The 24,137-nt window shown below is 35.5% G+C and overlaps 2 protein-coding genes across 3 annotated transcripts in view; one reads left to right on the top strand and one right to left on the bottom strand.

Annotated features, from left to right (window-relative positions):
• Positions 1 to 24,137, bottom strand: part of ROCK2 (Rho associated coiled-coil containing protein kinase 2) — a 148,182-nt gene that overhangs the window by 40,426 nt on the left and 83,619 nt on the right. For both annotated transcript variants that reach the window (XM_058551784.1, XM_058551783.1), the window contains exons 4-7: positions 23,515 to 23,652; positions 11,755 to 12,015; positions 4,612 to 4,756; positions 2,039 to 2,177 (exon numbers count right to left, since the gene is read on the bottom strand). In XM_058551784.1, the coding sequence (XP_058407767.1) occupies positions 2,039 to 2,177; positions 4,612 to 4,756; positions 11,755 to 12,015; positions 23,515 to 23,652 (683 nt within the window). The remainder of the gene's footprint in view (positions 1 to 2,038; positions 2,178 to 4,611; positions 4,757 to 11,754; positions 12,016 to 23,514; positions 23,653 to 24,137) is intronic.
• LOC131412254 (ragulator complex protein LAMTOR1-like) lies at positions 6,053 to 6,808 on the top strand. Its single transcript, XM_058551894.1, has 2 exons — positions 6,053 to 6,549; positions 6,716 to 6,808. The coding sequence occupies exons 1-2, from the start codon at positions 6,097 to 6,099 to the stop codon at positions 6,806 to 6,808; spliced, it is 546 nt and encodes a 181-aa protein (XP_058407877.1). The 5' UTR covers positions 6,053 to 6,096.

The following is a 24,137-nucleotide window of genomic DNA, read 5'->3' as shown; positions in this document are numbered from 1 at the left end:
AAAAAGATTATGAAAAAACAAAAATATTAACTCTTATCTTGACAAAGATCAAAATAAGGATCACATATGAGTTTAAGATATATTTATTAAAGCTTCAGCTTAAATGTTTCTCAAAAATAAGCAATCTCCTTTTACAGTGTATGATGTCTCCAGACAGATTTAAAAGACTAAGGTACAATAAATGCCACAGAAAACGAAATATATTTCCATCCATAGTTTATGTCAAATGAAAAGTACACATGACACTTTCAAATAAAAAAGTTCACCTGCATGCACCAAAACTGCACAACCTTCAAGATGTAAAATAGATGGAGGTCTAACTTTTGGCACAGAAGAGTTATTCAAAACTTCTCTAATAAAAATGTTACTTTAAAGTCTCTCCCCTTCTTAAAAAGAATTCACACACTGTGTTTGAAGCTATCCATATCTACTTTGATAAATTATATCTCTACATTTATATTAAAATTATCATTCTGAATACAAGAAAAATGTTAGTAATAATTTCATTCTTTGACACTGTGAGTCTTCAATGAAGATTACACGGAAATTAAAAGTATCTTTTTTTATATGCCCCTGGAGCTATGTTTAATATAAACAGGAAAACCTGTAAACTAGAAGGAAGTGCTCTTAGCCACAATGATGGCATTCAAGTCTTTCAAAATATCTTTTCTTCAACTATAATTATTCCTTAGACTGCAACCTCCCCCCTAATAAATTGCTAAGGCAAATCTTTCACAAATGGCACTCCGTTCATTAACATATGTTATATCCTGTTTTATATTTTCCCTTTTAGCACAAGTTATGGTCATTCCCATCAACCCCATCTAGTCCTAAATCAAACATTATGCAGGATTTGAGTTTATCAGCATGGATTGTTCACTAATCATATAATTTACAAGTCTTAAAAGTTTTATTGAACAAATGATTGATAAACATATAAAAATGATTAAGTTCTCTAATGAGGAAAAATAAAAATAACTTTTCTTGCTTCAGATGGAAAAAGAAAAAGAATTCTTAATATTCAGTTTGACAAGAACGAGGAAACAATTATTGTACGAAAATATACCCTGACATGACATCCGGGGGGGGTCAATTTTGCGACATCACTCAATTTTAAAATGTGTATCCCAGAATTCCACCTTTAAGATTTTATCCTACAAAAATTATGCAAAGATGAATGTATGAGGATAGTCACTGCAGCACTGCTTATAACACCAAATGGTTAACAAACAATAAGGTTTGCTGAGGAATCATGGTATTTTAGAGCTAGAAATGCCCTTAGCTATCATCTAATCTGATCCTATCATTTTATGGATGAGTAAAATAATTTCCCAAAAATGTAAACGAATTTCCCTAAGATCACAAAGCTAGTGAGTAAAGTTTGGACTGGAGTGTAAGCACCCTCTTGTATGTGTTGGTCCTTTCATAGGAGGACTCCTATCACAAATATAAAATGGGAAATCAGAAAAGAATTGAATAGAGAGGGCAAAAAAGAAACTCCCAACAGTTTTCTAGCATCTCTTTTTGAGGCAGGTTTTCACAACATTGTTCACCTATTTTGTTTTAAGAAATACAGAATTTCCAGAACAGACTTGTTCATATTCAAATGCAAATAAAAAAGGGTTGGGAAGGAGGCACTCCCAAGTCAAACACAAATAGTTTTTAAGATTATAACCTGAGTATTCATCTGCACAAAATGTTCTTTTCTCAAAAGTTGTACAATTAATCACCTTAGAGGATAAAATGTGAATAATACAAAAGTTTTATTTCTCTCAAATGCATTATTTTACACCAACTTCTATTTTTTTCTTTTTAGACACGAGGGTTAAGGTTAGAGTTAGATTACAACTGGGCAGCACACAAGAAATGACGAGGGTAACCCAACACCAGGCTTAGCAGTAGGAAAAGGCTAACCCAGAATTAAATGCAATTTGGATAAAGAGATTGATTTCATATGTAAATAAGAGTTAGGTATGCTTTCATTTCTACAAATCTAAGAGTTAAAGGGCTCTCTACAAAGAAATTCAATGTATATTACCTATCTGTTAAGAAGGCACAGATGAGATTCTTCGCATGTTTAGAAATTTCTGCATCTTCAGGGAAACATAGTGAGTTTTTATGATCCATAATTTTGCTGTATGTTCCTACAAGTGAATCTGCATAAAATGGAGTATCCCCTAAAATTCCAGGAAAGAAAACACCAAATGTAATAGACAATGCAAATTAAACACTTGTCATCTAATATTTAAATACATTAAGTTTAAATTTGTCACATGCACAGAAGAACGAATGGTCTATTGGCCAGGAGTCTCAGTCATAACAAACAGCCACACACCAAGAATATATTTAAATTTTAACCATACCAATGAACCATCAACCCTTAACAGCAAAATAAAATCAATGCTAACTCTTGAATTTGCTATTGTTGTTGTTGTTTTTAATAATAGGAAAGGAAATAATTTACTGGATAATTAAAGGAAAAGATTACTAAGTGGAGTCAGATCAGTCAGAGTCCTCTAATGCTTGAGCTGGATCAGCCTTTTGAGATTACTATCTAGAGGTGTGTTATACAATACAGTAGCCACTAGCCACATATGGCAATTAAAATTAAATTAATTAAAATTAAATAAATGAAAAATTCAGTTGCCTAGTCACACCAGCCACATTTCAAGTGCTCAATGTGGCCAGTGACTACCATACTGGACAGCGCAGATATAAACCATTTTCCTCAGGATTAACTGACAGCACAGCTCTAAGAGTTAGACTAACCCGATTATTTCATATATGAGGAAGCCAGGCTCAAATAGATGACATGCGATTTGCCTAAGATGACACACAGCTAGAGTTGACAATGGCAGAAATGGTCTCCCAATGCAGTGTTCTTGCTGACTAATGACTGTGATAAAGAGGCACTGAAGCAAGTGTAACGACAGAAAAAGTTGAAGGCACCATTTTGGCCAGTACTCATCCAAAGCCACAAGGGTTAAGGGCCCTGCCAGTATGCCTCAACTACAAGTCACCTTAGTACAAACCAGACTTTCCCAAATCAGCCAATCCAAAACTTCAAAAAGGGTATTCAGATAGTTAGCTTTTGTTTGTTTTCAAAGGGGAGTGGAGGGGAGCTTTGAATTCAAGATTTTTCTAGTGCCATTTTTAACTGCAATAGAATCCTTTAAATGAAGTCCAGTGCCAACCAATCTGAGCAAGCACCAGAGTAGGCTCAGAATACTGCAAATAAGTGCCATTCAAAGTCATTAAATTTAGCTCTCAGAATTGAAAACAGCAGCAGGAATTTAAGTAATCTCTTCAAATGAGCCATGTGACTTCCTCCGAAGTACATCATTTTCTAAATCCCTAGGAGAGTCTAGGCAAATGACAGAATATATTGTACTTTCAAAAGATCACAAGACACACCTAATACATCATCAGATTGGGCCAGAGGTGAGAAGAATGGACAGCTACCCAGGAACGTATGGTGCGTACAAAGAGATCCACTACAAATACACCCAAAACAAAGTACCTCTTACTAGAACATGAGACCAAGCATAGCAAGATCAATGCTATATACAAAGAATGATCATCAAGATAAGGCAATTTATACCACAAAATACTTCCATGACTAATTATCATTTAAGTTTGGGATTTACCAAATTCTTCTGATTTTTTTTAGCAATAACCATATCAATTATTGTACAGATTTTCCACTACCAATTTCTTTTAGGGTCATTTTCTAGGACAGAAATTCTCCAATTGCTAAAAATACTTTTTCAACTCTAAGGTCATTTCATATAAGTTATTCGCCTTATTACACTTGCCTCAGAAAGTAGATTTAGCTAATCTTCCCCCATCCCCAAGCCAGGTGATTCAGTCATTGGCTTCCTTAGCCAGAAAATATTTTTGTTATCCTAGCACTTAGGAATGGGAAATCTTAAGAATGAAACCTATGATGTAACAAAAAGTTTTGAAATACTTGAGCCTTTCAAATTTTGATTTGGTCAAAGCAAAAGAAATTATAAAATTTGCCTCTGAGTTTTCGGAGACTGAAATATTATTATAAAATATATCTATCTTGATAGTCCAATAGTCAATAACTATAATTTATTTTACTGGAATTACAAACCAAATATACATACAGGTAATATTTACTTGTTTACAAAAATCAATTACATAACATAATTACATACACTAAAGAGTACTTCTAGCTCTCCATTATTATTGGAACGAATATTAACAGTCTTATATTTAAAATATTTACAACAAACACTATTGATCAAGAAAACCCTAGAATGGAGGCCCACTGCAAGCTGTAAACTTGCTTCATGTTCTAATATTTTCTCAATACAAAAAGGTCTATTGGAGAAATATTTCCTAGCAGTATACTTTCAATTCCTTTTATATTCTACTCAATCACTGTGCCAGTATGATGCGTGGTTTTAATTTTCCAATTAACCATCTGTCATATCAGACACTACTAATTCAAAGTTTTCAGAAATTCCACTTCTTCCCTAGGACATAGGCAATTAATTTCCTTATATTCTCAAATTCCTGACTTAGAATGAAAGCATTATAAGACGGGTTTTGAAAAAAGAACAAATTAAAATATTTACTTACCCACTAGCATCTCAAAAAGGAAAACACCCACAGACCACCAATCACATTCTCGCCCATAGTAACCATCACCCCCTTGTGATTTCAGAACCTCAGGTGATATATAATCAGGTGTTCCAACTGCTGTATCACAATGTACCATGCCTGTCTGGGTAAATAGCAGAGATAAAGAAAAATAGATGTGTGTAAAATGGGTATAAAAACACACATACAAACACAACTAATTCATTTATTATGTATACAGTGGCTACAAATTGCTACCAACAGAACTTCATTGCTGACATGGCTTTGGGAGGACAGGGGATAAATGCATTACGAAATGCACAAAATGTCTGGATTATGAGAGATCAGGGATAACTTTCCAACTCTAAAATACAGGCAGCTTCATCAATGAAAGAAGAAAAAGGTGGTAAACTCTATGGGAACTCCATGCAAATCAACATCTTTTGTTTCTTTTTCTTATACTATGAAGTAGTTACTAGAGAAGTACAAAATGTAGTCTTGGGGGGTGCTGATATGGAGAAAAGAAAAAAATCATTAGAGAAAGGAAGCTTTGATATTTCAAAAAGAAAGTGTAGTAATTAAGATTGCAAAGGGCCCAGTTTAGAAGTTGGATAAAGAAATGGTTTTCATTATATCAAGAAAAATTGGGGGAAATAGATCAAATGTTTAAATTAAAAGATCTTAATAGTTTGAAAGTTACACCTCCAAGATACTTATTTATAAATATGGAGCTGTGGCACCAGGATATTTGGCAAAATGATAAAAACACCCTTATCTGTGTTTAGTTTCGGTGGATAATAAGAGAATCCCTATCTGATGTCTTTGCGACAAGGACAAGAACCATTGTAGATATATGTACACACGTATTTTGTAGTATATATATGTGTGTATGTATGTTTGTGTATGCTACAAAATTAAATCAATATAGTAGTAGGGTGGTAAATAATACTTTTTCACCTCCAGCTCTGCCCTAACTTGCAAAGATTTTATAGACTAATTTAAATGCCTTTCATTTCCTTTACCTGCCCAGTAAAGAGTATATCATCCACATTCCTCATAAGGAAGCTATACAAACTACCAAAATACTATGTATTATGACCACTTTGGGAAAATAAAGTTTAATGTATTTTGTAAACATGATTTATGTAAACGTTTTTATTTAAGGGCAATAAAATACATGTTAAACATGGGAAATTAATTTCCAAAGCAATCTTTTCATTCTTCAAATTAGCAGAAATAATTCAATTTTATTTTCCCAGGCATATAGTAAACAGAGAACAGAAGTCATTTTAGTTTGAATATAAACTAATAAAATAAAATTTTTGGAAATAATTGATTAAATTATGAGGGTAATACTTTGTATGGATTACTACTTAGGATAAAAGATGAAGAAGAGGGATGCAGCCACGGGTCATGTGACCGGAAGGGTTCTTGACGGACGCCGTCCCTCCTCGCGCGGTCTGAGCGCCCGGCCCGACCCCGGCCATGGGGTGCTGCTACAGCAGCGAGAACGAGGACTCGGACCAGGACCGAGAGGAGAGGAAGCTGCTGCTGGACCCTAGCAGCCCCCCAACCAAAGCCCTCAATGGAGCTGAGCCCAACTACCACAGCCTACCTTCTGCTCGCACAGATGAGCAGGCCCTGCTCTCCTCCATCCTTGCTAAGACAGCCAGCAACATCATCGACGTGTCTGCTGCAGACTCCCAGGGCATGCAGCAGCATGAGTACATAGACCGGGCAAGGCAGTACAGCACCCGCTTGGCTGTGCTGAGCAGCAGCCTGACCCACTGGAAGAAGCTGCCGCCACTGCCGTCTCTCACCAGCCAGCCCCATCAAGTGCTGGCCCGCGAGCCCGTTCCCTTCTCCGACTTGCAGCAGTCTCTTACTTTTTCTCCCCTCCCTAATCTCCTCCCCTCAACCTTTATTCTCTTTCTCTTTGTTCTTTTCCTTCTGTCTTTCCCATCCCTGCCTTTCTCTTTGGCTTCCTGTCCCCCATCATCCCCTCCTCTCTCTTGTTGCTATCCAATCCCCCTCCCTCCGCTTTGCATATCTCCCTTCTCACTGTCTCTTCTCTGTTCCTCTCCTTCCGGTCCCTCTGTCACAGGTCTCCAGGATAGCTGCTTATGCCTACAGTGCACTTTCTCAGATCCGTGTGGACGCAAAAGAGGAGCTGGTTGTACAGTTTGGGATCCCATGAAGAGAGTGGTCCTTGGAAAGCTCTTCTTCTCCTCTCTTCACCCCGTCTCCACCTGCCTCCCCTGGGCCCTGGCCTCACTGCGGCTTATACAGTACCTAACCTGCTACTAATCACAGAGAAGAATGTGGAGGAGGGGGAGAAGAGCGAGGCTAGAATCCTGAGCAAGTGAGGATGGAGCAAGGGAGGGTAGAACCATTTGGGACTGGCCTTCAAAGCCCTGGCCAGGGGTGGGGTGGGGGTCAAAAGGACAGGACCTGGTAGGTCTTCACTGTCACTGGGGAGGTGGAGGTACCACTGTGAGGGTGATCATTAGGGGGCCTGTGCAAATGACAAGCCAAATAGTTTGAACTTTATTCAGTAGGTGACAGAAATCTACTGAAGGGTTTTAAGCTGGAGAGCAACATAAACAGGTATGCATTTTCAAAAGCTTCCTCAAAAGTACTTTATTTTAGGGGCCGGCCCAGTGGCCTAGTGGTTACGTTCACATGCTCCACTTTGGCGGCCCAGGGTTCACAGGTTCAGATCCCAGGCAAGGACCTAGACACCGCTCATCAAGCCATGGTGTGGTGGCATCCCACATACAAAATAGAGGAAGACGGGAACAGATGTTAGCTCAGGGCTAACCTTCCTCAGCAAAAAGAGGAGGATTGGCAATGGATATTAGCTCAGAGCCAGTCTTCCTCACAAAAAAAAAAGTATTTTAAATAGGTCAGATTACACGTGTATTTGCTAAAGATAACTGACAAAATATCATAAATCAAGAGATTTACTGAAAACACAAAATTGGTCAATCACGAATCTTGGAGTTGGTCTAAGAACTATTCAAAATGCTTCCTGTGAGGGGCTGGCCCAATGGCGCAGCGGTTAAGTGTGCATGCTCTGCTTTGGCGGCCCGGGGTTCGCAGGCTCAGATCCCGGGCATGCACCGATGCACCGCTTGTCAAGCCATGCTGTGGTGGCATCCCATATAAAGTAGAGGAAGATGGACATGGATGTTAGCCCAGGGCCAATCATCCTCAGCAAAAAAAAAAAAGGAGGATTGGCATCAGACGTTAGCTCAGGGCTGATCCTCCTCACCGGAAAAAAAAAAAAAAATGCTTCCTGTGAAAATGGAAAAGAAAAATTATAAATGGAATTCTTAATTATCAGAAACATTAAAAGCCTCAGCTTGACTGCTACATAGGAAGGAGTCTTTTCAGTCCATTTCAACAATTAAAAATGAGCACTTGCACCAGGGGCTCCTTTCTCAAAGAGGGATATCCTTTGCCTTGTAAGACTGTTGGCTAGTGGAAGGTCCTGCTTCTTCTTGTGTTCTATCTAAAAAACATCTAGTTTAGAACCCCATTTCCCTTTGCACTGTGTAGTGCCCACAGGCACATAAAGCTGCCTGTTATTCCCGTTATCTCCCTGGGACCAATTACTATTTTATTAGGGCTCTGGTTACAAAGCTGCATAGCTTTTCAATGGTCTGTTTTTACTGCTCCCATAAAACTGTTCTTAAATGTATAATTTTGCAGAAAATAAGATTTTTCAGAAACATAAATAGAAATGCCTATATTTTAAAAATTGATGTCACTTGTAGAAAAGTTAAAAACATTAAGAATTTACCAATTAGGTTTTTAAAAATTATAGCCTCAATTTAATCAAATGGTATACACTAGAATATTAATAGATAAAATCTTATACTATTTTCAGGTAATTTAAAATACTAACATAAAATGTGCCTTAAAAGGTGGTAACGGTTGCTATGAAATGCATAATGACAGGCAAAGAGGGAACTCAACTTATTAAATTAATTCAAGTAATTTTAAATAGGAGTACTTCTTGGCTGTCATTGAGATACATCTAGAGGTAAATACACTACACTGTAACCTTCACTCAATAATATTTTTTTCAGAGAGAAAAAGAGTAATAGTATCCAAAAAATTATGTAATCCACAATTTATCAATGATAGAACCCAATGATATAACATTACTCTTAATTGTGATAGTAACAAATTATTTTAGTCCTTGTTGGTTATAATTTTATAGCTGCATTTTATTTTTGCTTTTATCCATGACATAATGTTTTATACGAAGCCAGAAGAGCTAAAAAGATCATTTCAGGCATCTCTGTCTATATTATAGATAGAGTTGGCAAATTTTTTCTGTAAAGGGCCAGAGGGTAAACATTTTAGGCTGTGTGGGCCACACAGGGTGTCTAACGCATATTTTCTTTTTTTCAAACAATCTTTTAAAAATGGAAAAACAATTTTTAGCACAGGAGCTGTAAAAAACCAAGCCACAGGCCAGATTTGACCCTGTGCTCTAGTTTGTGATCCCTTCTACAGATGTATAGATGAATGAGAATGAAACTATGAACATTTCTAATGGCTTTGAGACTAACAACAATCAAACAGAGGCAAAGTGATGAAGCCGAAACTTGCAATACTACTACTAACATTAACAACCAACATATCAAAATTTTTAAAAGTTAAAATTTTGTGTGCTCCGCTTCAGCAGCCCACGTTCATGGACCTACTCCACTCATCAGCCATGCTGTGGAGGCAACCCACAAAGAAAAATAGAGGAAGATTGGCACAGATGTTAGCTCAGGGCTAATCTTCCTCAAGCAAAAAAAAGGAGGAAGACTGCCAATGGAATGTTAACTCAGGGCCAATCTTCCTCATCAAAAAACAAAGCAAAATAAAACAAAAAATATTACTTTACACCAGTGGAATTGGTAAGATTTAGAGAGTGAATAACAGGAAGGGTGAGTGAGGATACAGGGAGCCAAGATCTCTCATGCACCATCAGCAAGAGGCTATAACATTTACAGCCATTCTGGAGATGAGGTAATACTTTATTCACATATCCTCTGATACAGTAGTCTCTTTTCTAGATTTATATTTAGAGGAAACCCTAGTCAGAATATACATGGGACATGTATGAAGATGTTCAACATAGGTAGCAGAGAGCTGGATGTGACCTAGGAATCCAACACAAGGGGGAATAATAAGTAAAATTAGTAGACAGCTACTATGGAATACTAAGCAGCAATGAGCTAATTTACATATATCAGGAATAGATATAAAACAATGTTGAGTGAAAAAAGTAAACAAAATGACATCCATACCATTATACTACTTATACATATGTAGACTAAACTAATAGTCTGCAAGAGCTTATAGTAAACACATTACAGTGGCTGTGTAGTAGACAAAGAGAGAATAAGACAGAAACTGAAAAGATGAAAACAATAAAACAAGAACAAGATGGGGCCTTTGTGTAGACTACTAATGACAATAAGCTGTGAACCAAGGAGTATAATTAACTCAAGTATATGTACAGAATTTAAAAACAGTAAACAAAATTATAGAAATCACATTTTATTTTGCCTCGTAAAGAGACAATTTAAGATATTTAAATAGTTGAATTTATTATTTGCTTACACACTTGTAAAATTATTTTGTAAATACCATATTCTGTCCTGTTCCTCATACTCTCACACTCTGCACCCTCCTTCCTTAACCACCTTTACCCACCTTAAAAACATGTGGTATGATTTATTTTTCTGCAACCACCAAAAGGTTTTTGGTTTAATTAAAATTTGAATACACTCATGGAAGTGCAGCACATAAACATTCATTATGTATAACAGACACAAAAAGTTTAGCCTTCTATTAGGAAATTATTTCCTACTTTATTTTTATTAAAGATAAGTTTCACTATTAATCATTTCATACTATATTATGATAAACACCACAAGAGGGAGCTTTGGGCACAACCAAATACTCCACCTACTAAACATTGATTAAGGTATGCACAGACATAGTAACAGACTTTATGAAGACCAAAGAAGTAAAGGGATGTTAAGTTTTAGCTGAGTAGACCAGGCATACAAACCTAGATAGATGAAAATGGCCTATGAAGTATAGCACAAATTCTAAATAAGTAAGGACATTATGACATTAGAAGAGTGATCAGTCAGATTAGGATTATCAGGAAGAACTTTCTAGATGAGGTAAAATCTGAGCTGAGCTTGGAAGAATACAGATTGCTGATGAAGGCAGTACAATCAATAGAAGTGAATGTCACACAGGTGGCAGGCATAAAAAAGTAAAGAGAAAAGAAAATCATCTTAATTCAAAATAAAAGTCTTCACAAGGTAACAGGAAACAAAATTAGCTATATAAGCATACTGGGAGCTTGTAAAAACCATACAAAAGATGATATTCAGTGTGCTGTCAATATACATTAACATTTAGAAAGTCTGATATATGCAAGTCACTCCCTAGATCCAACAAGGGAATACAAAGAAAATAAAACATGACCCTTCCCCAAATTACTGCCAGGAATTACAGTATACTTACAGAGATAGACAAGAGACATACACTTTGCAACAAATCAACATCATAATTAGCTATGAGGTTAACGCTACTGAATCTATTAATCATAATATGAACTGTTCAACAGATAAAGCACCACAATAGATGGTGTCCCCAAATTTATTCTATGTGCTTCATGCAGATAGGGTTGGTAGGAGATGGTAACATAAATTTCTTTTTTTAAAGGAAAAATATAGAAATAATAATGGTGATGGAAATACCCATGTACCTTAATTTATATTTTGTGTCCTACCTCTTCACCTAGATCATTATACACATGAACCAGTTTTTACTGGTAGCAAACGCGTGTCAACATTCTATCAAGGAGATAACTATTTAAGCTATCTGAGTTACTGCTCTTGGATTCACCAAATCTACTAATAAAGTATTCTACAGCTAGATGAATGATTAGCAAAGGAAATGTTTTGATTTGGATATTTTATTACCTTGTTTGAATCATTACACAGTTAGCAAAACTAAATTTATCTTTGTTTAAAACTATGAAGTCCAGATTTAAAGTGTTTCTTTTGTTTTTGTTTCTCAAAAAACTAGCTTTTTTTTCACTTGCTTATTACTTACTTCATCCATCTTCATACATGTGCCAAAATCTGCTAATTTTAGATGTCCATGTTTATCCAAGAGCATGTTGTCAGGTTTCACATCTCTGTGAATTAAACCCATGGAGTGTATGGCATCCAGAGCAAGAACAACTTCAGCAGTATAAAATTTGGCCCATTTTTCAGGTACATCATAGTTACTCATAAGGTTTACAAGGTCTCCACCAGGCATGTACTCCATTACCATGTACAGATATTTATCATCTTGAAAGGCACAAAAGAGCTGGAAAACAAAACAGGAAGAAAAAAATTTTTAAAAAGAAAGAAAATCAAAACCATAACCAGAAAAAAACCCAAAAACCATTATTACTATTGAAAAAGACAAATTATTTTATAATCAAAACAGAGTTGAACTTTATGAAATCTTTGATTTTAGATGTGGACATCTTTAATGGAACAAGTTAGATAAAACTTTTATATGGATATCTTCTTCATGATTACTAACAAAATATGCACAAATGAATCATTTTCCCTCTTAAAGAATACAGGATTCTATTTAAATAGAAATATTTTAAAAGAGAAATAGAATGAGGAACATAAAAGGTGAAAAACGACAGAAGAATTCATAATTTAAAAAAACAGCTTTTTGAAAACAAATTACTGCACATAATTCACAAAGAGAGCTGAGGAGGTAGGAGCAGTTTAGAAAAACCTAAAAGATACCAGATTCAATGAATGCAAGAAGAGGGAATGCGCCCCATGCCACGGGAAAGAGTAATTGGTAGCCCCATTTGGGACAAGGTCTTCTCCTCTCTCCCCTTCCCTATCATCTTGCTCATAATAAGCAGCAAGTGGCAGTGTTACCTGCACCCAGACTGAAGCAGTGGCATTGGGACCAGAGAAATAAGACACTAAGCTAGGTTGCTATGAACCCCCAAGAGAGACAGAGAAACCACAAATTCAGAAGGAAAGGTATCTCTACATTCTACCCAACAACATGCCCTACCCCTCTTGGAAGCAAGCAATGCAAACAGAAAAAGTTTCCACAAACAAATACGGAAAAGATAGAACAAAACTAAGAATCAACATTCGAGAAAAACCAACATCATGAAATAGAGGCAAAGCAATTGAAGAAACAGAAAATTAATAGTCAAGGAAATGCCTAACAGGGCAAACTAAGAACAGCTTTAAAGATGTAAAAATCAATAGCCTCAAAAGAGTAACATGTCACAGCAATTAAACAACAGGCTGATATGAAAAAAAATCTGAAGCTTTGGAATTAAATATATGATTGATGATAAGAGAAGAACAAATTACAGAGGTAGAAAATTAGGCAAAGAAACTTTCTCTGAACACACTGAAGGATTCAGAAATGAAAAACAGAGCAAAGTTAGCAAAGCTCCAACATCCATCTAAAAGCAGTATGGAAGAGAGAACACAGACCAGAAGAAAAAGAAAGAAAGAAATAGTAAATAAAATTTTCTAGAAATGAGTGAAGTTACAAATCTAAGATTGAAAGGACCTCTGAATGAAAAACAGAGAAACTAATACAGTGCTAAACTTGCAGAAATTCAATAGAAAAATCCTAAATTTCAAAGAGAAAAGATGCTTTATGTACAAAAATATAAAATAAATCATATTGGCAACAAACTTCTCAGCCAACACAATGAATACAAAAGACAACAGAGCTATATCTTCAAGTTTTGAGGGAAAATAATTTGATCCTAGAATACGGCTGACTAGAAAACAAATGAGATGGCAAAATAAATATGCATTATATCATGCAAATTCTTAGAAGTTTTATAACAAACAAACAACTTCTCAAAAAATTGACCAAGGGTGTAGTCTGACAAAACGAAGAATAAATCTAAGTAAGAGGATTATGTGAAACATAAGGAAAAGGGGCAAATAAAGAATCTAGAAAAACTTATTAAATATAATTACTGACATAAACTTAAATACTGACTTGAGAGAGTCAAGCCAAAATCAGAATAATTTTAAAATGGAAGGTGGTGGAATGCAGGGAAGGAAGGGATGGAAAAGCATTATAAAGCTGGCTACCAAATTGAGAAAAACTGTGTGTATGTATAATGCTATTTAACTCTAAATGATAAAAGAATTAAGATGTAAATAAATGTAAAGGCACTGCATATTCTTGGATCGAAAGATGTTATATTATAAAGATGCCAGTTCTCCCCAAATTGATCAACAGATTCAATGCAAACTCTATCTAAAACCCCAGCAGGTTTTTTCTAGAAATCAACAAACTGATCCTAAAATTTATATGGAAATGCAAAGGACCAAGAAAAGCCCAAACAATCTTGAAACAGAACAAAGTAAGAAGACTTATATTTCCCAATTTCAAAACTTGCTACAGAACTACTGTTAGCAAGATAGTACTGGTATAGTATAAGGATAGACACATAGATCAATGGAACAGAACTGACACTTAGGGAGTCCCCAAGCCACCTGCATCTCTGACTAACTGACTACAAATTCAGGAGTTCTCATGATCCCCTCAGGTTCGATAACTCACTAGGATGACTCATAGAACTCGGGAAAGCACTATACTTAAGATCACAGTTTTATTATAAAGAATACACATAGGGCCAGGTCTGGAAGGGAGCACAGAGCTTCTGTGGCTTTTCCTTGTGGAATCAGGATACATCACCCTCCTAGCATATCAATGTGTTCACCAACCAGGAGGCTCCACTGAGTGTCAATGTCCAGAGTTTTTATTAGGGTCTCAATTACACAGGCATGATTAATTAAATCATCGGTCATGTGATTAAACTCAATCTCCAGTACCCTTTCCCTCCCTGGAGGTTGGTGCTGAAAGTCCCAATCCTCTAATCATGTGCTGGTTCCTTATGGTGATCAGCCCCCATCCCAAAGCTATCAAAAAGCCACCAAGATGATATTAGCTGTGGGTTTGTCACATATGGCCTTTATTATGTTGAGGTACTTTCCTTCTATCCCCATTTTATTCAAGCACCATGTCTGACCTGGCAAGAGAAACAACAGAAAAAACAAACAAATGGGACTACATCAAACTAAAAAGCTTCTGCACAGCAAAGGAAACCATCAACAAAACAAAAAGACAACCTAACAATTGGGAGAAGATATCTGCAAACCATATATCTGATAAGGGCTTAATCTCCAAAATATATAAAGAACTCATGCATCTCAACAACAAAAAAACTAACAACCCAATTAAAAAATGGGCAGAAGACCTGAACAGACACTTCTCCAAAGAAGATACACAGATGGCCAACAGACACATGAAAAGATGTTCAAAATCATTAACTATCAGGGAAATGCAAATCAAAACTACAATGAGATATCACCTCATGCCTGTCAGAATGGCTATAATTAACAAGACAGCAAACAACATGTGTTGACAGAGAGGATGTGGAGAGAAGGGAACTCTCATACACTGCTGGTGGGAGTGCAAACTGGTGCAGCCACTATGGAAAACAGTATGGAGATTCCTCAAAAAATCAAGGATAGAACTACCATATGATCCAGCTATTCCACTGCTGGGTATTTATCCAAAGAACTTGAAAACACCAATGCGTAAAGATACATGCACCCCTGTGTTCACTGCAGCGTTATTCACAATAGCCAAGACTTGGAAGCAACCTAAGTGCCCATCAAGGGACGAATGGATAAAGAAGATGTGGTATATACACACAATGGAATACTACTCAGCCATAAGAAACGATGAAATCCAGCCATTTGTGACAACATGGATGGACACTGAGCGTATTATGCAAAGTGAAATAAGTCAGAGGGAGAAGGTCAAATACCGTATGATTTCCTTCATTAAGTAGTAGATAATAACAACAATAAACACACACATAGAGACAGAGATTGGATTGGTGGTTACCAGAGGGGAAGGGGGGAGGGAGGAGGGCGAAAGGGATAATTCGGCACAAGTATGTGGTGATGGGTTGTAATTAGTATTTGGGTGGTGAACATGATGTAATCTATGCAGAAATAGAAGTATAATGATGTACACCTGAAATTTATACAATGTTATAAACCAATGTTACTGCAATAAACAAACAAACAAACAAGAAAGCCACCAAGAGCTGCCTCATCAGCATAACAAAGACACTCCTATCACTTAGGAAATCCAAGAGTTTCTGAAGCTTTGTGCTAGAAACTGAGGACAAAGACCAAATATATTCTTTTTATTATACCACACCATACAATGGAATATTATTCAGCACTAAAAAGAAATGACATACAACACATGCTACACTGTGCACAAACTTCAAAAAGTGTATGCTAAGGGAAAAAGATCAGATCCAAAAGATAGCATATTGTATGATTCCACTTATCTGAAATATCCAGAAAAGGCAAACTATAGAGACAGGAAGACATCAGTGGGTGCTTGGGGCTGGGAGGGGAATGGGAAATGACTGTAAATGAGTACAAGTAATCATTTGGGGATGGTGGAAATGTTCTAAAATCAGCTATCCATTGTAGTTATGGGTGCACAACTCTGTAAATTTCCTAAAAATCACTGAATTGTACCAGTCAATCTTCAAATAACTTAGCATAGCTTTATTCATAAGAGACAAAAACTGGAAACAACCCAAATGTGCATGAACAGATGAATGGATAAACAAACTGACATACATCCATACAATGGAATACTATTCAGCAATAAAAAGAAAAGAGCTATTGATATACTGCATCATGGATAAATCTCAAAACAATTTTGCTGAGTGAAAGAAGCCAGACAAGATGGGATTAAAGTTAGATTGGACACTGTAAAAGAAAAAAATCAGTGAACTTAAAGACATAGTGTAAACACCATACAAAATGAGGCACACCAGAAAAAAGAAAAGACGGTAAAAAAACCCAACAGGATATCAGTTACCCATGGGACAACATCAAGCAGATTATACATGTGTAACTGGAGTCTGAGACAGCGGCTGGAGGCAGGGGGGAGAGGAGGCTAAGGAGCAGGAGCTGAGACAGAAAAAATATTTGAAGAAATAATGGCCAAAATTTTCCCAAATTTGATGAAATTTATAAACTCATAGATCTAAGAAGCTCCATCAATATCAAGCAAGTTAAACACAGCTATTTAAAACACTGTGGTACTGATGGTAAGAACAGACAAAATAACTAAACGGAATAGAAAACCCCAAAATAGACCCACACACACATGAACAAAAGGAGGCAATGTATACCAGTGGGGAAAAGAACGTTTTTTTCAATATGTGATGTTTCAATAACTATACCTCCACGTGGCAACAAATAAAACAATCCTTAAGTTTAACACCCTATTAAAAAAATCAATTCTAGGTTTATCATACACAAAAAATAAAAAGTCAAAAAGAAAGCATAACAGAGTTATCTTCATCAAGATCAAGGTAGGACATCAAGGTAGGAAAAATTTTCTTAAAGGAACACAAAAGGCATTAATCATAAAAGTTTGATTAAATTGCACCACATTAGAATTATGAATTTCTGTTCATCAAAACATGCTATTAAGGGAGTCAAAAGGCAAACCACACACAGGGTATCAGAGCTCAAAAGGGTAAGGACGAATGTTCATGCATGAGGATGGCTGCCACCAGGTATCAAGTCCCAAGAAGGTGATGAAGACATCCAGGTAGAGGAGAAACCTGGCATGGGATATCAGAGCCCAAGAGGATGAGGAGGGGAGAGACATCCAGGAATGGAGAATCAGCGCCCAAAGAGACAAAAGAAGTGGGTTCATAGAGAGAGGATACAGGAACAGCAAAGATAGAGATTGATTATGTAGGTTACACCCAGGTGGACTGATCAAATATTTAAATGTATTAAAGATAATGGAAGCCTGGTTTCCCACACTTGGAGGAAAAAGTCACAAATACAGACAGGAAGAAAACTAGAATGAACCCTATGGAATTAGACTGACAAGTATCAGTGTGACACAGTAGACTTAGAAAAAATATAGCAATAAGTGTGTGTGTGTGTGTGTGTGTACACACACACAGGCTCAATCCACTGAGAAGTGACATCCCAATAGCCATTAGCACACTTAACACCAAGATCTTGGCTTCTAAATATGGTTTTCAACCAAAAGGAAGAAGGGCCTCTTGAAGAAATGCCTGATTTCATGGAAAGGGCAGGGTAAGTAAAAGATAAACTTAGAATATCCTGTTGTGCTAGAATGCTCAAAGAATAATCGCAACAAGTCAAAAAAATGCAGAAGCCAACTTGAACGAGCTCCCACTGGCCAAACCAGGGCAATTTGAGCATCCATATAAATAATGATAATAATAAATTATACCCTTTGAATAAAACAGAAAACCATGAGTTCATACAGTCAAAAATAACTAGAAAATTTGATAAGGAATGGATTATTTACATAGTTTCAAAGTACCTCCCCCCAGAATCACAACAGGGTAAAAGAAGAACTTTCCACCTTAAACAAGTGATCAATGTGAACACGATCTACAACAGGACCCATGATAATTGAGCACCACCTGATAGGATTCAGTGAGAACATAGCATCACTTCTATATACTACTAACACAGATGTATAAATTGAATCTAATCATGAGGTAACATCTGACAATCTCAACAGGGGGATATTCTAAAAAATAACTAGCCTGTAATCTTCAAAAGTGTCAAGGTCATGAAAGTCAAGGAAAGATTGAGAAAATGTCCAAAACTGAAAGAAAACAGATATGACAAATGCAATATGATTTGAATTGGATCCTCTTGCTCTAAAAGACAGGGATAACTAGTGAAGCTTGAATGGGATCTGAGGATTAATCCGTAATATATCAATATTAATTTCTTCATTTTGAAGAATGTTGTTGTGGCTATGAAGGAGAATGCCTGTAGGAAATACTTAATACTGGGAGGGTGATGGAGCATCAGGTCAACAACTTACTCTCAAATGGTTCAGAAAGACAGTTCTCTGTACTTTATCTCCAAATTTCTTTTAAGTTTGAGATTGTTTCAAACGGCAAAACAACAAAGGGAAAAGTCAGTTTGGAAGAAGAACACATATAGCCAGTAAAGGGCTCATATCCAAAACAAATTTTTAAAATTCCTACAAATCAATTTTTTAAAATTGACAGACAACCTAATGGGAAAATGAGCAAGAGACTTAAACAGGCATTTCAAAGATGAGGATATTCAAATATGAAAAGGATTTAAATCTCCTTAGAGAAAGATAAATTTAAACCACTGTGAGAGACCACTTCACATGCACAAAAATGACCAAAAATTTTAAAACCAACAAAACTAAGTATTGGCAAGGGTGTGAGACAAAGGGCATTTATAAACTAAACTTCTGTTACCACGATGGGAAACTGGCTGTCACCACCTACTAAGATTGATTATAAGTACCCAGAAATGCCACTTCTAGGAATATAACCCAACAGAAGTAAGTACAAGAATATTTATAACATTAGTTGAAACAAACAAAATTTTGAAAATATACCAACAAACTGTGATAAATATATATATATATACAATGGAATAAAATACAGCAATGAAATTAATCAACCATAGCAACCTGGATAACTCACACCAAAATAATATTGAACAAAAAAGTTAAATACAAAAGAAGAACTATTCAATGATATCACTTATACAAAGTTCAATAAACAGGAAAACTATAGTTTCTAAGTGCTTGTTTAGGTGGTGAACTAGGAAAAAAAGCAAGGAAATGATTACTAAAAAAGTCAGAAGAGTGGTTATTTTGGGGGGAACGCACAGACGTAGTGACTCGGGAAGAGCACAAGGGGACTTCTGGAGTACTGGCAATGTTTATTTTTTGACCTGGGTAGCAAATACGTGGATGTTTGCTTCGTGATAAATCATTCTGCTGTTTGTTTGTTTTATGTACTTTTCTGCGTATGTCACAAAACTTTTTTTTTTAAGTATGATAAAATTAAAGCAGAACTCAAAGGGAAATTTATAGCTTCAAATGTGTTTATAGGTTTCTCTCCTTATTCTCTCACTATCCAATATTCAGAGATATTTGTATTGGAAAATAAGGACTGACAATAAAAGTTAGGCGGATAAAGACACTAGAAAAGAACAATATAAACCCAAAGAATATAGGAGCTAGTGAATAAAGAAAAAGCAGAAAATAATTAAAAAGAAAACCAAAAAAGGTACATTTTGTAAATAAAAAACATGTTAAGACCAAAAAATTTACATATACTTTATTCAATAGAAAAGTGATCAACAAGACAGATATAGTCAGAGAAAGTATAAACTGACTCAAGAAGTAAATAAAAACCTGCATCAGTCAACAATCACATGAGAAATTAAAAGGTTGGTAGAAGATCTAGTTAGGAAGAAGGGAGGGAGGGATTGAGTAGTAGAAGGGCACATATTAATTTTAGAATAGCAGCTATCTCTCAGAAGGAAGGAAGGGTGAGAAAATTGGGTAGGAGAACAAAAAGTATTTCAAGAGTTCTTGTAATGTTTTAGTACTTCAAAATTAAATAACATTTGCTAAACGTGGGTAAGACTGAAACCAAAGAAAGTTTCCAGATGGCTTATCTGGTAGGCAAGCAAGAAAAGCCATTTACCAATGGTGAATTAATTAAATTATGTTTGATTGTATCAGCCGAAGAAATGTGTCTAGAGAAAATCAATTTGTTCAAGACTATTAGTCTTTCAGCAACAACAGTTCCTCAAAGAGTTGAGGACACTGGGAGCAATATCAATAGTCAATTTAAAAACACAGCAAATGATTTCGAGCGGTTTTCCTTGGCTCTTGATGAGTCAACAGATGTTACTGATACTATGCAGTAGTTACTGTTTATTGGAGGGGTCAGTGCCAAGTTTGAAGTGAGTAAAAAATTAGCCTCTACAAACAGTTTGCATGGATCAACTACAGGCAAAGAAGCTGGGAAAACACTACTTCAGTACAACTTGAAGTAGAATCTGGTAAGGTGTGTTACAATAGATAGTGGTAAAAATAAATGTGGAGCAGAAAAAGGCTTAGTTGGACAAATTTACAAAGCTGGTGAAAATGTGTCATGTTTAAAGTCTATGGCTACTCTTTGTAATATTGATCAATAGGTACACTGTGGAAAATATATTTGAGTCCCTCATGTGTTAATAAACGAGCAGCGTTGATGGTGCCATTTGTTCTTGTGGACTTAAGCATCAGCAACAGTTCTGTGAATTTTTGTCAGAAATAGAAGCTGAATATCCTGACTCACTTTACCACACAGTAGGTCAATGGCTTAGCAGCGGTAAAGTTTTCCTGCAATTATTTGAGGTCAGAGCCAAGACTAAAATTTGTCTGGTCAAGAAGAACCACCCTCAACCACTATTATCGAACACTGAATAGTTTTGGAAATTAGCTTTAGCCGCACATTTGATTAATGTTTCTTAATTAATACAACCTAAAATGACAAGGCAAAAGAGTGCTTATATGCAAAACTTATACTGTGGTGCAATCATTTTGATGACAACATCAAGCTACTTTATATACTTCCCATGCTATCAAAATCCAAACAAGAAGTGAGATCTCCATTCCTACATAAATTTGCAGGGAATACATTTTCTGAGCTCTAACTACAGTCCCACAGTTCCAGCAGCATTTTTGGACTTGAATGAAAGTGCAAAGGAAACATTCATATTTCAAAATCCATTTAAACTTTCTAATTGAGGAGCTTCTACCTAACCTTCAATTGAAAGTGATTAACCTGCAATGTAATGACATTGCTAAAAGGTAAATATCAAGAGAAGAATTTAACATAATTCTATAAACGCCTTCCAAGTGATAAATATGCTCAATCAAAATCATATGCTACAGGTCAACAGCAACAGTCATAAATAATCTATTAGTATGTATCTTCGATATAATGTGATCAAAATGGTCCTTAAAGGGCCAGCCTGGTGGCACAAGCGGTTAAGTGCACACACTCTGCTGGGGCGGCCTGGGGTTTGCCGGTTCGGATCCCAGGTGCGCACTGATGCACCACTTGGCAAGCCATGCTGTGGCAGCATCCCATATAAAGTGGAGGAAGATAGGCACAGATGTTAGCCCAGGGCCAGTCTTCCTCAGCAAAAAAAAAAAAAAAAAAAGAGGAGGATTGGCAGATGTTATCACAGGGCTGATCTTCCTCACAAAAAAAAAAGGTCCTTACCTAGTCTTCCTCTCAAAAACCTATAACCCTAGTCTAAATAATAAGAAAAACATCAGACAAATTTCAATAGAAGAACATAAACATCCTACAATATAACTGACAAGTAATCCTCAAAGCTGTAAAGGTTATCAAAAACAAGGAAAGTCTGAGAAACTGTCACAACCAAAAGGACCCTAAGAAGATATAACAACTAAATATAACATACTATCCTAGATGAGATCCTGGAACAGAAAAAGAACATTAGGTAAAAACTGAAAAAATGTGAATAAGTTATAGACTCTAGTTAATAATAATGTATCAATATTCATTCATTCATTGTAACAAATGTAACTTACTAAAGTAAGATGTTAATTGTAGCGGAAACAGTAGAGAGTATATGGGAGCTCTCTACTACCTGCTCAATTTTTCTGTAAATTTAAAACTGCTTTTAAAAATAAAGGCTATTAATAAAAAACAAATCATATGCAGGTGGATAATAGTATTTGGCATTACCTAGCTATGTGAAAAGACATTTTCTAATAAGATGAATATGTAAAATCTTACACATCAGCATTAACAGAACATCTGCATTCAGTTTTGATAGGAAACACTAATTGTGAACTCCAATTAAGCAAAATGCTTTTGCCCCCAGAAAATAATTTCATTCTTCTCCCGAACAGACCTGTATTTTTAAAAATTATACTTATTATATTTTGAATTTCATCAATAAAAAATTTGTTTTCTCATTATATAAGTACCTGCATAATATCTTTGACTTTGCCTCTTTGGCCACAAAGCCTAAAATATTTACTTACTATCTGACTCTTTACAAAAAATGTTTGCCAATTTCTGGTATGATTGAAACAAGATTGGCCATGGTTGGTAACTAGTCCAAACTGAGTGAACAGTACATGGGGATTCAATATACTTTCTTTCTACTTTGCAATGTGTTTGAAATTTATCATAATAAATTTTAAAAACTGAAAAACATATCATTAAATATACTTATTAGCAAGCAAGTTCAACCCAGCCTCATGGAATGAATAGTTTCTATTTTATATAAACTATACCAAAGCTTAGAAAAAAGTGGTGTGCTTCCCAACTACGTCTTTTAGAGTAGTCTCGCCATGTTATGAAAGCCAACCAGAAGAGCCCATGTTAAAAAAACAGAACCAAATTAAGTCAAAGGTCAAATGTCACTTATGCAAATAGATGGAAAATTACTTAAAATATTAGTAAATCAAATTCTGTAATCTAATGAGAATATCATAGCAAATAGCATTTACTTTAGATTTTACACTACCTTTAAATTTATTTTTTTTTAGTGTACTATAATGACAGATTAAACAAGAAAACCATCTTAAAAGATGCCGTCGGAAGCATTTCAAATACTTGAACATTATTCCTGATAAAAAATATTTGGTAAGCTAAGAATAGACGGACAGGCCAAATCCTTTACCGTTTTAACCAGAAAGATTCAGCAAACATCAGATTTAACAGTAAACTATTTACAAACATTAAACAAGCATACTGAATCAGATCTTATTAAAAATAACTGCACTGTCACTATGTGAATGAGATATAGGACTTTTAGCATGCAAAATCAATTCTTATGAATAATAAACACTTATAAAAAAGGGAAATAAACTAATAAAAATTAGTATGCTTACCTGAACCACCCAGGGACTGTTGGCAAAGGCCATAATATCTCTTTCTTCCCAGAAAAAAGCAGAATCTGATCTCTTTATCATTTCAAACTTACTAAGAAGCTTCATAGCATAAACCTTCTGTGATGCCTTGTGACGAACCTGATTTTTTAAAACACAAAAATTATTAATACTTTAATTTTATGAAAGGTGAACAACTTATCATACTATAATGCTATTATTAAAGATTTTAGGTACAAAACAAAATGATCCTTAGCTAACTAAGAGTAAAAGCATAACATTTTTAATGAAAAAAACAGGAGAAAATTCCCAACAGCCTAAATATTTCATGAAATATACAATACCTTTAAATGCTAGGTTCAATATACAATTATCTCACTTCATCTAAATAAAGATGAATTCATGAAGCTTCACTCCCTCATGTTAATTAAGAATAAGATATTGTTAAATGAGAAACTTACAAGATATGTACATGTAGCCCTCACTATCTGATCATAGGAACCTAATAAATTTAGATATCAAGGGATATTTGTGATTGTATTAAGTCATCCTTATTTCTTTCTAGGTACCCTAGTTAAAAGGCTATTTTTTTAAGGGAAAAACTACCAACAATATGGTTATTTGAT

The sequence above is a fragment of the Diceros bicornis genome, chromosome 12 (assembly GCF_020826845.1).
Source record: "Diceros bicornis minor isolate mBicDic1 chromosome 12, mDicBic1.mat.cur, whole genome shotgun sequence".
NCBI lineage: Eukaryota > Metazoa > Chordata > Mammalia > Perissodactyla > Rhinocerotidae > Diceros > Diceros bicornis.
This window is presented reverse-complemented; position numbering and strand designations above follow the sequence as displayed.